General features: G+C 35.7%; 3 protein-coding genes across 3 annotated transcripts; 1 reads left to right on the forward strand and 2 right to left on the reverse strand.

Moving 5' to 3' along the window:
• Positions 1–8: 8 nt before the first annotated feature.
• On the reverse strand, positions 9–560 carry RAD59 (Rad59p; the record flags this gene model as incomplete). The annotated part of the gene is made up of 1 exon (XM_019181657.1): positions 9–560. One exon carries the CDS (start codon positions 558–560, stop codon positions 9–11), a length of 552 nt encoding a protein of 183 aa, XP_019039567.1.
• Positions 561–6113: 5553 nt separating this feature from the next.
• SMC6 (DNA repair protein SMC6) lies at positions 6114–9506 on the reverse strand. The gene is made up of 2 exons (XM_019182734.1): positions 9405–9506; positions 6114–9346 (listed from the first exon to the last, which is right to left on the reverse strand). Exons 1-2 carry the CDS (start codon positions 9420–9422, stop codon positions 6245–6247), a joined length of 3120 nt encoding a protein of 1039 aa, XP_019039568.1. The 5' UTR covers positions 9423–9506; the 3' UTR covers positions 6114–6244.
• Positions 9507–9916: 410 nt separating this feature from the next.
• On the forward strand, positions 9917–12640 carry NAM2 (leucine--tRNA ligase NAM2; the record flags this gene model as incomplete). The annotated part of the gene is made up of 1 exon (XM_019181748.1): positions 9917–12640. The coding sequence occupies one exon, from the start codon at positions 9917–9919 to the stop codon at positions 12638–12640; it is 2724 nt and encodes a 907-aa protein (XP_019039569.1).
• Between the last annotated feature and the right edge of the window lie 102 nt (positions 12641–12742).

Below are 12742 nucleotides of genomic sequence, written 5' to 3' on the forward strand. Positions count from 1 at the left end.
TGTAGTTCTCAAAACACCACCACATCCTGATCATAGAATCCAACTCTTAGTTTCTGTTCATGGTCTAAAACAATGCTTTTAAATCCATGGATTGCAATTTTGGTGGCATCTGTAACTGCACTCTTCTTTGCCTTCATATATGCCATTGCTTTTGTTGGTAAATTATCAGCTCTTCCTTTCCCTATTGCTTCATGATATGTACCATCTTTTAATGTGATTCTAACAATGGCTTCAACTTGTAAACAATGACCCTCACGTTCACCATCGGTCTGTACCATGTATTCTGTGACTGAGAATTCCATCAATTCATTTGACCAACCATCAAACCCGAAAACATCATTGGCAATACTCAAAAGACGATGCAAGGGTATATCTGTGTTCAAATTTCTAGAGCGACCTTTCCTTCTAGAACTTAAAAACTGCTCAATTCTCACTTGTAAAGTTCCAATCTTTGCCACTGACCATGAAGATGCTGGTTTATCTCTAAAATCATTGTCATTAATCACATCCAAGAGATCAATGTCTGGGAAAAACACCGTTGTAGTCTCATTTTCTGTCATTATTTCAATAGAAATTCCACGCCATCAGAACCAATTAAACTACCACCCACAATTCCATCAATTTGTGCCCTTTAAAACCATTTAAAAGCTCTTTGAATTTTGACGTTTGTTTTGATTTTTTTTTGTATGGATCTTTTTCGCGGTAGAGCCAACACAATTTTATTTCTTCGACGATGGGAATTTTGACTTCTGGCATAAAAACATCAACAATTTGAATTGATTCTGGTATAGGCATTGGCTGGTGTCATTGTGAATCAAGAGAAAGAAGGTGATTGGTAAATATCTCCCAACAAGAATTTAGAGATCGATTACTAGAGTCAAAATGGAGATCATCTCTGGGCTGATCAATACTCCCAAATCTCAATCCGCTGAAGAGATTGTCCCAACTTTATGTGATAGACTGGCTCATGCTTCGTTAGCAAGTGACAAAAGAGCTGCAATATTGACCTTGAAAGGGTTCAGTCGAGAATACAGAGAGTTGGTTATTGCGAATGGTCTCCGTGGATTGATCAACACATTGAAAAAATTTACAATTGATACTGATTTGATCAAAGCATGTCTAGAGACACTATTGATTTTGTTTATCAGAGGTGAAGGTGATGATGATATGACTAGAAGCTGGATCTCTCAACAATCAAGAGTACAGAATGGGAAGTATCCATCTCCATTATTGATGAAGGAAGAATCAAATACAATCGATCAATTCTCACTATGGATAGCTGATGAAGTTACTCAAGAAGATGGAAACATTTCTCTTATCCTTTCACTCTTGGAAAATCCAGATTTTTATGTGAGAATGTACACTTTACAATTACTTGAAGCTCTTGTGTCAATGCGTCCATTAAGAGCCAAAGAAGCTATTTTGAATGCACCTCTAGGTATTCCATCATTGATTCAAGTCTTGGAAGATACACACGATCCTGTAAGGAATGAAGCAGTCTTATTACTGATGGCTATTGCTAATGATAACTTCAACATTCAAAAATTGATTGCTTTTGAAAATACTTTTGATAGATTATTTGAAATTATTCATGAAGAAGGTGATATCCGTGGTAGTATTGTTGTTCAAGATTGTTTATCATTAATTGCTAATTTATTGAAGTATAATGTTTCAAATCAAAAACTTTTCCTGGAAACCAATTGTCTTCCAAAGCTTGCATACCTCATCAGTGAACCATTAGCTGGTGAAGAAATAATATGGAACGATCAAAGATTACAAAATGTTATAATTGCCCTTGATATTGTGAAATTATTTGTTTTAGAAGGCAATGAATCAACAAAGCAGAACCAGGATATTTTATTCAATGCTGATATATTCTTCCATGTCTTGAGGTTATCCTTTTCCGAAGTGGCTCCAAACTCTTTACGTTCTATTGCATTATTGACAACAGCTGATTTGATTGACTCAAATGCAGATCTTCAACTCAAATTCAGCTCAATAGATGTCCCATATATTGATCCAAGTCTACCACAACAACTACAAAAACATAGCGGTGATGTTCCAGTTGTTACCGCATTGCTAAACTGGTGTCTATTTGTCAATTCAGTCCATCTGTTTGATATTAGAGTTGCTGCTTCACATTTACTCCATGCTTATTTCAAAGATAATAAGGAGGCTAAAACTGCATTTGTTCAAGACCAAATTATTGCTTATAACTCTACTAATGAAGATGAAATTTCAAGTGGCGACGGCGAACAAAAAGATCTTACACCAGTTCCTTCAAACCCAATTGAAAATCAAGTGAATGGAGAAGCCAACGGAGATGGGCACTTGAATCAAGTTGCAAAACCAAAACTAAAGCCAGCACCGATAGGTAATTTGTTTCAAGCTCTTTTAGAATATGATCCAGAAATTAGATTGAACCCTTACAAAATTTGGTTCTCATCAGTTTTATTGTTATACCTATTTGAAGACGATGAGGAAATTAAAGAAACTGTTAGAAAGATTACCACTGGTGATGAAGAGGCAGGTGAAGAAGTTTTAACATCTATTCAAGCCATGTCTGATGTCTTGGTAACTACCTTAACTTCACAAGATCCTAGAATTTCGATAGGGTACTTGATGGTGCTGATTGCTTGGCTGTATGAAGATTTTGATGCTGTAAATGATTTCTTAAGTGAAATTTCCACAGTGAAGGCGTTGATGTCCTATTTGAAACAACCTGCTGCTGATAGTGGTATTGTACAAGGTCTTATCGCTGTCCTGTTAGGTGTTTCATATGAATTTTCAAGTAAAAATTCACCTGTGAGCAGAATTGACTACCATTCCCTTATTGTCAAGATGATTGGCAAAGATAATTATTCACTCAAGGTTCGTCAATTCAAGGAAAATGAATATTTTGCAGAATTTTCAGGTGAGGCTATTTATAACCCTAAAAGGGATGAAACTGGTTTACCAGAGGTGTTTTTTGATCCAATTTTGGTGACTTTGGTGAAGGAAAATTTCAACAGAATCAAAAATACATTGAATAAAGATCCAAATCTTGAATCAAATGGTCGTATTTCTTATGAAAAATTTGAGGAGTTACAAGATACATATCATGGATTGAAAAATACCCACCAGGAATTGCAGACGACCTTCAAAAATACCAAAGAGGAATTGGAGGCTTCATTGGAAAAATCAGAAAAAGAGCTACGTGAAACAATTGAATCTTTTGATAAAACAAAGGAAGAATATAATGAGCTTCAAGGAAAGCATTCAACAATCACAGAAGAGGTTGAAAGAGTTACCAAAGAATTGACAGCATTGAAACAAAGTCATACAAAGTTGTCTGAGGCTTCTAACAAACAGCAAAAAGATCTTCAGGAATCAAGTGGACAATTGACAAGTAAGGATTCCCAAATCAGTCGCTTACAAGAGCAGTTACAACAAGTGACTAGTCAAAAACAAAAAGCTGAAGAAGGTATCAATAAGATGAGTAGAGAATTATTTTTGCTCTCAAAAGAGAAAGATGAAAGTCAAAGAAAAGTTCAACAGCTAGAAAAAGAGCTGCAGTCAAACTCTAAACAGGCTCAAAAACTCCAAGATAATTTGAACCAAAAATTGGAAGAAATTAAAAAGTTGAAGGCTCAATTAGACGCTGCTAATGCAAATTCAAGAACCATTACTGGCCAGAAAGCTCAAGTTGAAAAAGAATTATCAGAAGCAAAATCTCAGAATAACCAAAATTCATCCCTTGTGAACCAATTATCTGAAAAATTGAGAGGTTTGGCTAATACATACAATCAGTTGACATCAGAAAAAAACGAATTGGAAACAAGCGTGACAGAATTGAAGCAAACTACATCAACCGAAATCTCATCTCTGAAATCAAAACTTGAGGAGCTCACAGGAACCAACACTTCATTAAATGATGCTAAAGCTAAACTACAGGAGGAGTTGGAAAAATTTAAGAAAGAATTAGATGATGGTCAAGTCTTGTTGAAAGAATCAACTGATAATTTGAAGAAAGAGAATAATGACCTTCAAACAAGCCTTGATGACTTGAAAAAGGAGCTTATTGCGGTGAAGCAAGAGAACCAAGATTTGAAAAAAAGATTAGATGAGGTCCATGTTGAGCTTGAAAAGGCTAACTCAGACTTGATGGAGAAAGAAAAGGATCATAAAGAATACATATCAACAAAAGAGAAATCCTTTGGTGATGAAAAGTCTAAGCTGGAGCAAAAACTAGCCAGTTTGGTCAAAGGTCATTCTACTGAGTTGGGGTCATTACAAGAAAAGTTGCAAAAATTGGAATCATTGAAACAGTCACTTGACAAGGAGCTTACATCGCACAAAGAGAGCAGTTCAGTTTCTAAAGATGCATTGACCGCCAAAGAACAAGAGATCAAAGACTTGAAAGATTCTGTATTGAAATTAGAGAATGATATTAAGAGCGAGCAAGATGGTAAATCTCAAGTCGAGATGGAACTTGAAGCTGCTAAGAAAACTTCAGAGACTGAAAAGAAATCATTTCAAAGTAAAATTGAAGAGTTGAATAGAGCTAAATCAGACCTTGAGGTGGAGCTCGATGATCTTGCTGTGGAATATGAAGCTAAAGAGCATGACTTCAAGAAGGAAATCACTGCACTCAAGGAGAGAGTAGGATCTTTAGAAGAAGAGAAAAAGTCACTAGAGTCAACACTGGAGATGATCTCTCAAAACATTGAAAACAAGGCTAAAGAATTTGAGGTTTTGTCCAAAGAGTTTAAATCAAAGCAGTCTGAGTTTGAAAAAGCTTCTAAAGAGTTGAAAAGTGCATTAAGCGACAAATTGAACTTGGAGAAGACTAGTCAGGAACAAGTATTAAAGTTGAATGAATTGGAAAAGAAAGTTGAAGAGATAACCAAAGAATTAGAAGCAGAAAAATCAAAAGCTGAGAAGAAGTCTTCTTCAATAAAGTCACTAGAGAAGAAGCTTGAAAGTCAAAAATCAAGTCACAAAGACCAACTTGAAAAATTGGAGAAGGAAATATCAACATTGAAGAGCGATATGGAAAGTAAAATCCAGGATTTTGAGAAAGAGAGAAGCTTACTTTCTGCAAACTCAAATTCTTCCACTAAAGAATATTCAGAGAAGGTCACTAAACTGGAAGAAAAGATACAAGAAGCTGAAAAGGTTTCTTATGTGAAAATTGGTGTTTTAGAAAAAAAGAAAGTCAAATTGGAAGAATCAGTCTCTGAGCTCGAGTCTCAAGTGGAAACGCTAAGCTCTGAGAAGTCATCAAAAGATAAAAAGATCCAGGAACTAGAGAATAAGTTGAAGGGAATCACAGAAGAGAAATTAGCTTCTGAAAAAGCATTGAAAGAGACTCAAAAACAAGCAGAGAAAGTAACTTCATTGGTACAGAAAAATCAAGAGCTTGAGAAGGTTATAGATAAGCTGAAAACTGAAGAAACAGAGAAGGGTAAAGTATCTGAAGCTAAGAACAAGGAGTTTGATAAATTACAAGCCAGTCTCGCTCAAAAAACCAAAGAGCTGGAGAAGTTGAAAGTTGAACTGGACAATCAAAAGGCTGCTTCAGAGAAAGAAGTTACAACCTTCAAAGAGTCAAAAGACACACTTGAGAAAGAGCTTTTGGATTTGAAAAACTCAAAGAACGAAGTCTCGGATAAGCTAGAGGTTATGACTAAAAAGTCTCTGGAGAACGAGTCCATTTTCAAGAAGGAGAAAGAGGAACTGAAGAGCCAATTGGAAGAATCTAATCAAAAGATATCAGAATTGGGTAATGAAATCAAGCAATCCAAAGAGGATTCAGATGATAAATCGTCAAAGCAGCAAGATGAACTCAAGAAGTCATTAGAAGATATTGAGATATTGAAAAAAGAAAACAGTTCATTGAAGGAAGCAGCTTCTGATTCACAAGGTTCGAAAGAGTCATTGAAAAGAGTTGAAGCTGAAAATGAAAAATTAAAAAAAGAGCTTGAAGCTTTGAAATCCAAAACCGTTCCAAAATCTGATTTAGACGATTTAATGCTTGTTTTAGATGAAATGGATGAGGCAAAGAATAAATATAAATCCAAGGTCAAAGATTTGGGTGGTGATGTTTCGAGTGATGATGAAAGTGACGAGGAAGATGAAAGTGATGAAGAATAGAATTATTTGATAAATGAATGACACTGATCTCTATATGCTACAATTTAAAGTAAGAACAGATAATCGATTAAAATAACAACAGCATAAATATTTAACGTCGCACTCATATTCAGCTTCTAGCAGCTCTTGGATCTCTTATTCTGTGTATACGAACAAATCTCTCATCCAACTCAGCAATTTGACCAATATCTTGCGGTGTGATGAAAATGGTTTGTGAATTTTCCTTTGATAACTTATCAAGCATTAATCTCATACCAATTTTTCTATTGACTTGATCCATGAAAACATCAAATTCATCCAAACCTTTAATACGACTACGCATTGGTTTCCAAGTGGCCAACAACAATGAAATTTGTGAAAATGACTTTTCACCACCAGATAACGAATCAACATGTCTTGGTTTTTTATCATTTTTGGTACTGACATACATGGTTAATTTGTTCTTGTTGACATCAAAATCTAAATTACCAGTGAAATTTCTGAATTGAAGAGACTGTTTGAAATCCATATCAGCTTCCAAAAATGTAACACCTCTTGATTCTCTGAATGCTTTGAGTCTATCATTTAGAGATGAATGGTAGTATGTTTTATTGGCAACAGCATTATCAAATTGGGCTTTGGCTTCAGCATATTTTTCCCTTGCAGCAGCATCATCATTCACAATTTGCTCTGGAGTCTTTCCTAAATCTTCATTTGCCTTCTCGACCTGAGCAGTGACTTTTTCAATTGCATCTTGAACAGCTTCAACAGAATCTAAACGTATGGAGTCAGCTTCTTGCTTCTCACATGATTCTTCAGCTTGTAAAATATTCTCCTCTATATTCTTTTCCCATGCAGGTAAATTCTCTGTCATAGCTTGAGCTTCTTCAAGTCTTTTTTGCTTACTTTTTTCAAAATGTTGTAATTTGGTAATGTTTAATTCTTTCTCACTATCAAAATCCATGATTTTCTTTTGAATAGAATAAACTTCATCCTTTGCAGCTTTACTAGCAGCTTTGAGTTCTTCGTACTCATCACCCTTTTGTTTTAACTGCTCTTTCAATTTCAAGATTTCTTCTTGAAGTTCACCAGTCGTGGCACCATAAACCTTGATTTCGTCTTCAAATGAGGCTCTATCTTCTTTCAAACCTTCTAATTTACCAGAATCAGCATCATCATTAAGTTTCTGTTGGATGTTATAGATTCTTGACTTGATTCGTTTCTCTTCAATTTCCAAGTTTCTCTTCTTTGCTGTAAAATGAGCTCTTTCAGCATTGATATTTTGTGTAATTTGGTCTTTCTGGGCTTCAAGATCACGAAGTTGTGCTTGTTCCCCCTTCAATCTATTTTCCATAACTTGAGCATTTTGTGATCTGTCTTTTGGTCTTAGTTTTGGTAGTTGTGAACCGTCAATATACAGCGGATCAACTCTGAAGGCACCATTCCTATTTATACTTGAGACTTGACCTGTATATTTATCTTTCTTGGAAATGATCATCTGCACATTTGGGGTGTGACTTTCTAGAACACGCTGTGCTTCAACTCTATCTTCGATCAAAACAATGGATTCAATTTTTGCTGTATCAATCAAGGCAAACTTCACTGCTGGGTTACTGAATTCTAGTGTATCTAAAACTGTAGTATATCTTCTATCTGGAATACCAGATGAATAGTTGAATTCCTCTGGTTTTCTAAGCACAATGTTGGCACGAACATGGTGTTTACGGAAAATACTTTGTAGTTGTCTTTGATCACTAACGTTTTCCACAATGAATGAATTCAAATTAGGCCCAATTCTTGATTCAACCAATGAAGCCCAGTCTTCAAAACCTTGTTTCACTGACAAAAAAGTACCAACAGGCCCCAACACTGGACCATGAAAACGTCCCCTTTTCACATCATTTACTACCCTTTTGACTGGATCTTTATATGGTGCAAGTTCATCAACTTTAGAGCTTTTCGCATTTTTTATATAGCCTTGTAAATTCCGCATAACCTGATGTTTTTCATCTATTTGACTTTGAAGATCATTATATAGCTCCTTGTGGCTGTCAGCAGAAGCTAGATTTTCAGAAATTTGCTGCTTTTCACCTTCAATTTCATTCACTCTACCTTTAAGGTTCTCAAACTCATTTTCCAAAGCTTCTCTTGAACCACCATTTCTTTCTCTTATCTTATCTTCCTCTTTTCTTATATCTTTGTCTATATCAGCGATTCTCATCTTATTGTCACGAATCAATTTTTCAGTTTCTTTCATTTTACGAACAGTTGCCTCGACTTTATGACCAAACACATCTCTTTCTGATTTTTTAGATCCAGCACTAGCCAACGCATCGTTGTAAACCGTTTCAGCATGTTCCTTTTTGAATCTCAAATCCTCTTTACTGATATCAAAATTTGCAATCTTAGATTCATAGTCCTTGATGTATCTATCCAACTGTTCGATGGTGCTTTGTATTTCAAGTTGACTTTCTCTAACTTCGTTCACTATATCTTGAGCTTTATCAGCTTGCATCCAAAAATATTTCCCGTGCAAAATACGTTGTCTTTCACGTAAATCATTAGATGATATCAAACGATCATGCAGTTTCTTTGCGTCACGTGCATCATCCTTCAAACGAAGTAAAGCCTCCTTCATACGTATAATTTTCAACTCCATACTATCAACTTGGTCTCTTGATTTCTTAATGTTTTGGTGAATCTCATCCATCAATGTACCTCTCATGAAAAATTTGTACTTTTGTTCATCTGTACTAGCAGTCAAGAATGATCTAGCAGCATCTTGAGACAAGAAAGCCATAGGATTATTGACAGCAATATTATGGTAATCTAAGATCGCGTCCAAGTCAGCTTTCTTTTGTGACACTTTTTTCCCATTTTCAGATCTTAATGTGTATGGGGCACTTTGAACATCACGTCTTAAAACCCTTTCAATGATAATTTCAGACCCATATTTACCAGGCTCAAAGGCTTCATCACCTTCATTTGCAAGGACAACTTGAATGTGACAGCTATTAGCACCTTCTTTAATCAAATCTTTCAAGCTTGAACCTCTATTAGTTTCTGAGGCTTTTGCACCTAAACAAATGGAAATACCTGTCAAAATGGCACTCTTACCACTCCCATTATGACCAATGATGAAATTCAATCTAGGACCAAATTCTAAAACAAAATTTTCATGACACATAAAGTTTTTCAATGAAACACGTTTAATAACACCTGCAACTTTTGTCTAGAGAAGTTTGTTAGTCAATGTGTCTTTCAAAGCAAAAAAAAAATGATAAACATACTGGATCAGCTTGTGTCATTGTTGTAGGTGCTTGGGAGAATTTGGCAAAATATTTAGCTCTTTTACTTTTAGTAAAATCAACTTTTTGACTCAAGAATTGATCAATATCAAGATCCTATATTATAATTAGTTAGTTATCTGTTTCCTCAGTAATTCCAGCGAAAACACGTACCTCTTCACCACCATCAATTGAAATATCATTGTCATCATCATCAAGGTTATCAACCTCTTCGTAAGGGCGCTTTTCAACAGTCATATCCAGCTAAATTTATCAGCTCTTGACTCTCCAAAAGTCAATGATTTGACTAAAATGAACACACTTTGGAGTTTTGCAAAAAACCTGGGAGCGACGCGTAATTGTTTTGTTGATTTTTTTTTTTTGATTTTTCTTGAATTCGCGAAAATATTTTGATTTGTTAGCGGCCACACAATTTTTTGCTCAACGAACAAAAATCTCGAACTAGCATAATGAGATGGCTCATTTGAAAAGTTTGAAGCATTGAACAGGTAGTTATGCTAGGTTCATACAGAGTGAAAAGTGCTCTAAAGCTGCCAAATAGGAATATCAGATATAGTGGCTCATCCTATCTGCGGTTTTCCACCAGCGTGGTACGTTTGGCGAGCTCTGATGAAATCAATCTAAGTTCATTAGATGCTAAATGGACTGCAAAATGGAAGTCTATATCACCAAATAATACAATTTCACCTGTGGAAAAAAAGTTCAACAATACAGATGAGAAGAAATACATTTTATCTCAGTTTCCGTATCCTTCTGGAATCCTTCATATGGGTCATTTAAGGGTTTACACAATCAGTGATGCATTATCAAGATTTCATAGAGCTAGAGGAACTAATGTGATACATCCAATGGGGTGGGATGCATTTGGGCTACCGGCTGAAAATGCTGCTGTTGAAAGAGGAATTGATCCAGCCCATTGGACCAAAACAAATATTGCCAAAATGAAGGAACAAATGAATATGATGTTGGCAGATTTTGATTGGGATCGCGAACTTACAACATGTAATCCAGATTATTATAAATGGACTCAAAAGATATTCTTACTTTTATACGAAGAAGGTTTAGCTTACCAGAAAGAAGCAGAAATTAACTGGGATCCAGTTGATAAAACAGTGCTAGCAAATGAACAAGTGGATGCAGAAGGCAGATCATGGAGATCTGGTGCTATTGTACAAAAGATTATGCTGAAGCAGTGGTTTCTTGGGATTACTGAATTTGCAAGTGACTTGAATACAGATCTTCAGATCCTTGATGGCTGGCCTGCTAAGGTAAAATCAATGCAAAAACATTGGATTGGTGAGTCCAAAGGCTCCGAGCTTCAGTTTAATACAAACGATCCTCGTTTTACTATTAAAGCTTTTACAACAAGACCAGAAACAATCTACAGTGTTCAGTACGTTGCACTTTCATTAGATAATGATATTACAAGACAATTTGCCCAAAATGACACCCAGCTTCAAAAATTCATTCAATCCGCAACTGAGCTAAGTGAAGATTCCAAGGCAGGCTATGAAATTCCTAACTTTAAAGTTCAAAATCCAATGGGCGGTGAGTTCGACTTGCCAGTCTTTGTTGCTGCTTATGTGATAGGAAACTATGGTCATGGTGCTGTTATGGGATGCCCTGGACATGATACTCGTGATTTTGAATTTTGGAAGGAAAATAAACCTACAGCTCAAGTTATAAAATCTGTTTCTCCTTTACCAGGAAATGAAGTTGATGAATCAGGTCCTTTCACAAGCAAGAAAGGTGTCATGAATTCATATGCTGGAACTTATTCTGGTTTGACAACTGCCGAAGCTTCCAAAAAGATTATGGAATCGTTATCAGAAAAGAAACTAGGAAAATATTCCCGTCAGTATAAAATCAGGGATTGGTTAATCAGCAGACAAAGATACTGGGGTGCACCAATTCCAATTGTTCATTGTGATTCATGTGGTCCTGTTGCTGTACCAGAAGAACAACTACCTGTTTTGTTGCCTGAAGATGCTAAAATCACTGGTAAAGGTAACCCATTAGAACAAATGGATTCTTTTGTTAATACAACCTGTCCAAGCTGTGGTGGAGCTGCAAAGCGTGAAACAGATACAATGGATACCTTTATGGATAGTTCGTGGTACTTTTTACGTTTCACTGATGCTAAAAACACCAATAAACCATTTGATTTCGAAAAGGCAAGTGCCCTATCACCAGTTGATGTCTACATTGGAGGTGTTGAGCATGCTATTTTACACTTGTTATATTCCCGTTTCATTGCCAAGTTTTTAGCAAAAAAAGGTTTATGGGATGGTTCAAAAGTTAACGGAGAACCATTCAAAAGATTGGTGACTCAAGGTATGGTGCACGGTATAACTTTCAATGACCCACGTACTGGAAGATTCCTGAAACCTGATGAGCTAGATTTATCAACTCCCTCGGAGCCTATTATTAAAGCTACCGGTGAAACTCCATCTATTTCTTACCAAAAAATGTCTAAATCAAAGTTTAATGGTGCTGATCCTGGTGAATGTATCAAGAACCATGGTGCCGATGCTACAAGAGCCCATATTTTATTCCAAGCTCCTATAAATGATGTGTTGGATTGGGATGAAACAAAAATTGTTGGTATTGAAAGATGGTTACGTCGTATGATATCAATGAGTTTTCCAATTGCTACTAAATATAAATCAGAAAAGGGAAAAGTTAATGGAGAATTGAATGATAAAGAAATTGCTTTCCATAACTCTGTTCAATCACATTTGAAATCAATCACTGAATCGCTAGATAAAACTTTGTCATTGAATACTGTTGTGTCGGATTATATGAAATTAACTCGTGATGTTCTAGAAGCTTTTGAAAACAAGGATGTTCGAATCGATTTAGTCTATGATTCTTTCAAAAAATTAGTGATTTCAACTTCTCCAGTTACACCATGCTCAAGTGAAGAATCTTGGGAAATCTTGCACAAAACAATGGAATTACCCTGGTCTACTGTATTTGCTGAGAAATGGCCTGAAGCTGAACCATTGAAAGAAACAAAGTTGACCAAATTCTCTGTGTTTATTGATGGTAAAGTTAGGGATATAATTGAGGCGGACAAGGACCTATTCAAAAACTCAGATGCAGCTCAAACAAAGATTCTTGAATCACCGGCTGTCCAAAAGCACTTGAATGGTAAAACAATTGCAAGATTAATCTTAAAACCAAAGACAATCATTGTTGTCTCTAATAAAAAATGATGAAATAATGACCAATCGTGTTTTGAAGACCTGTATATAGAAAGTGTACATATTTTATTTGCATTGTCAATAGATTAACGTTTATTAAGTAAACTTTTGAGG

This window comes from Wickerhamomyces anomalus (genome assembly GCF_001661255.1).
Source record: "Wickerhamomyces anomalus NRRL Y-366-8 unplaced genomic scaffold WICANscaffold_3, whole genome shotgun sequence".
In the NCBI taxonomy this organism is placed as follows: domain Eukaryota; kingdom Fungi; phylum Ascomycota; class Saccharomycetes; order Phaffomycetales; family Wickerhamomycetaceae; genus Hansenula; species Hansenula anomala.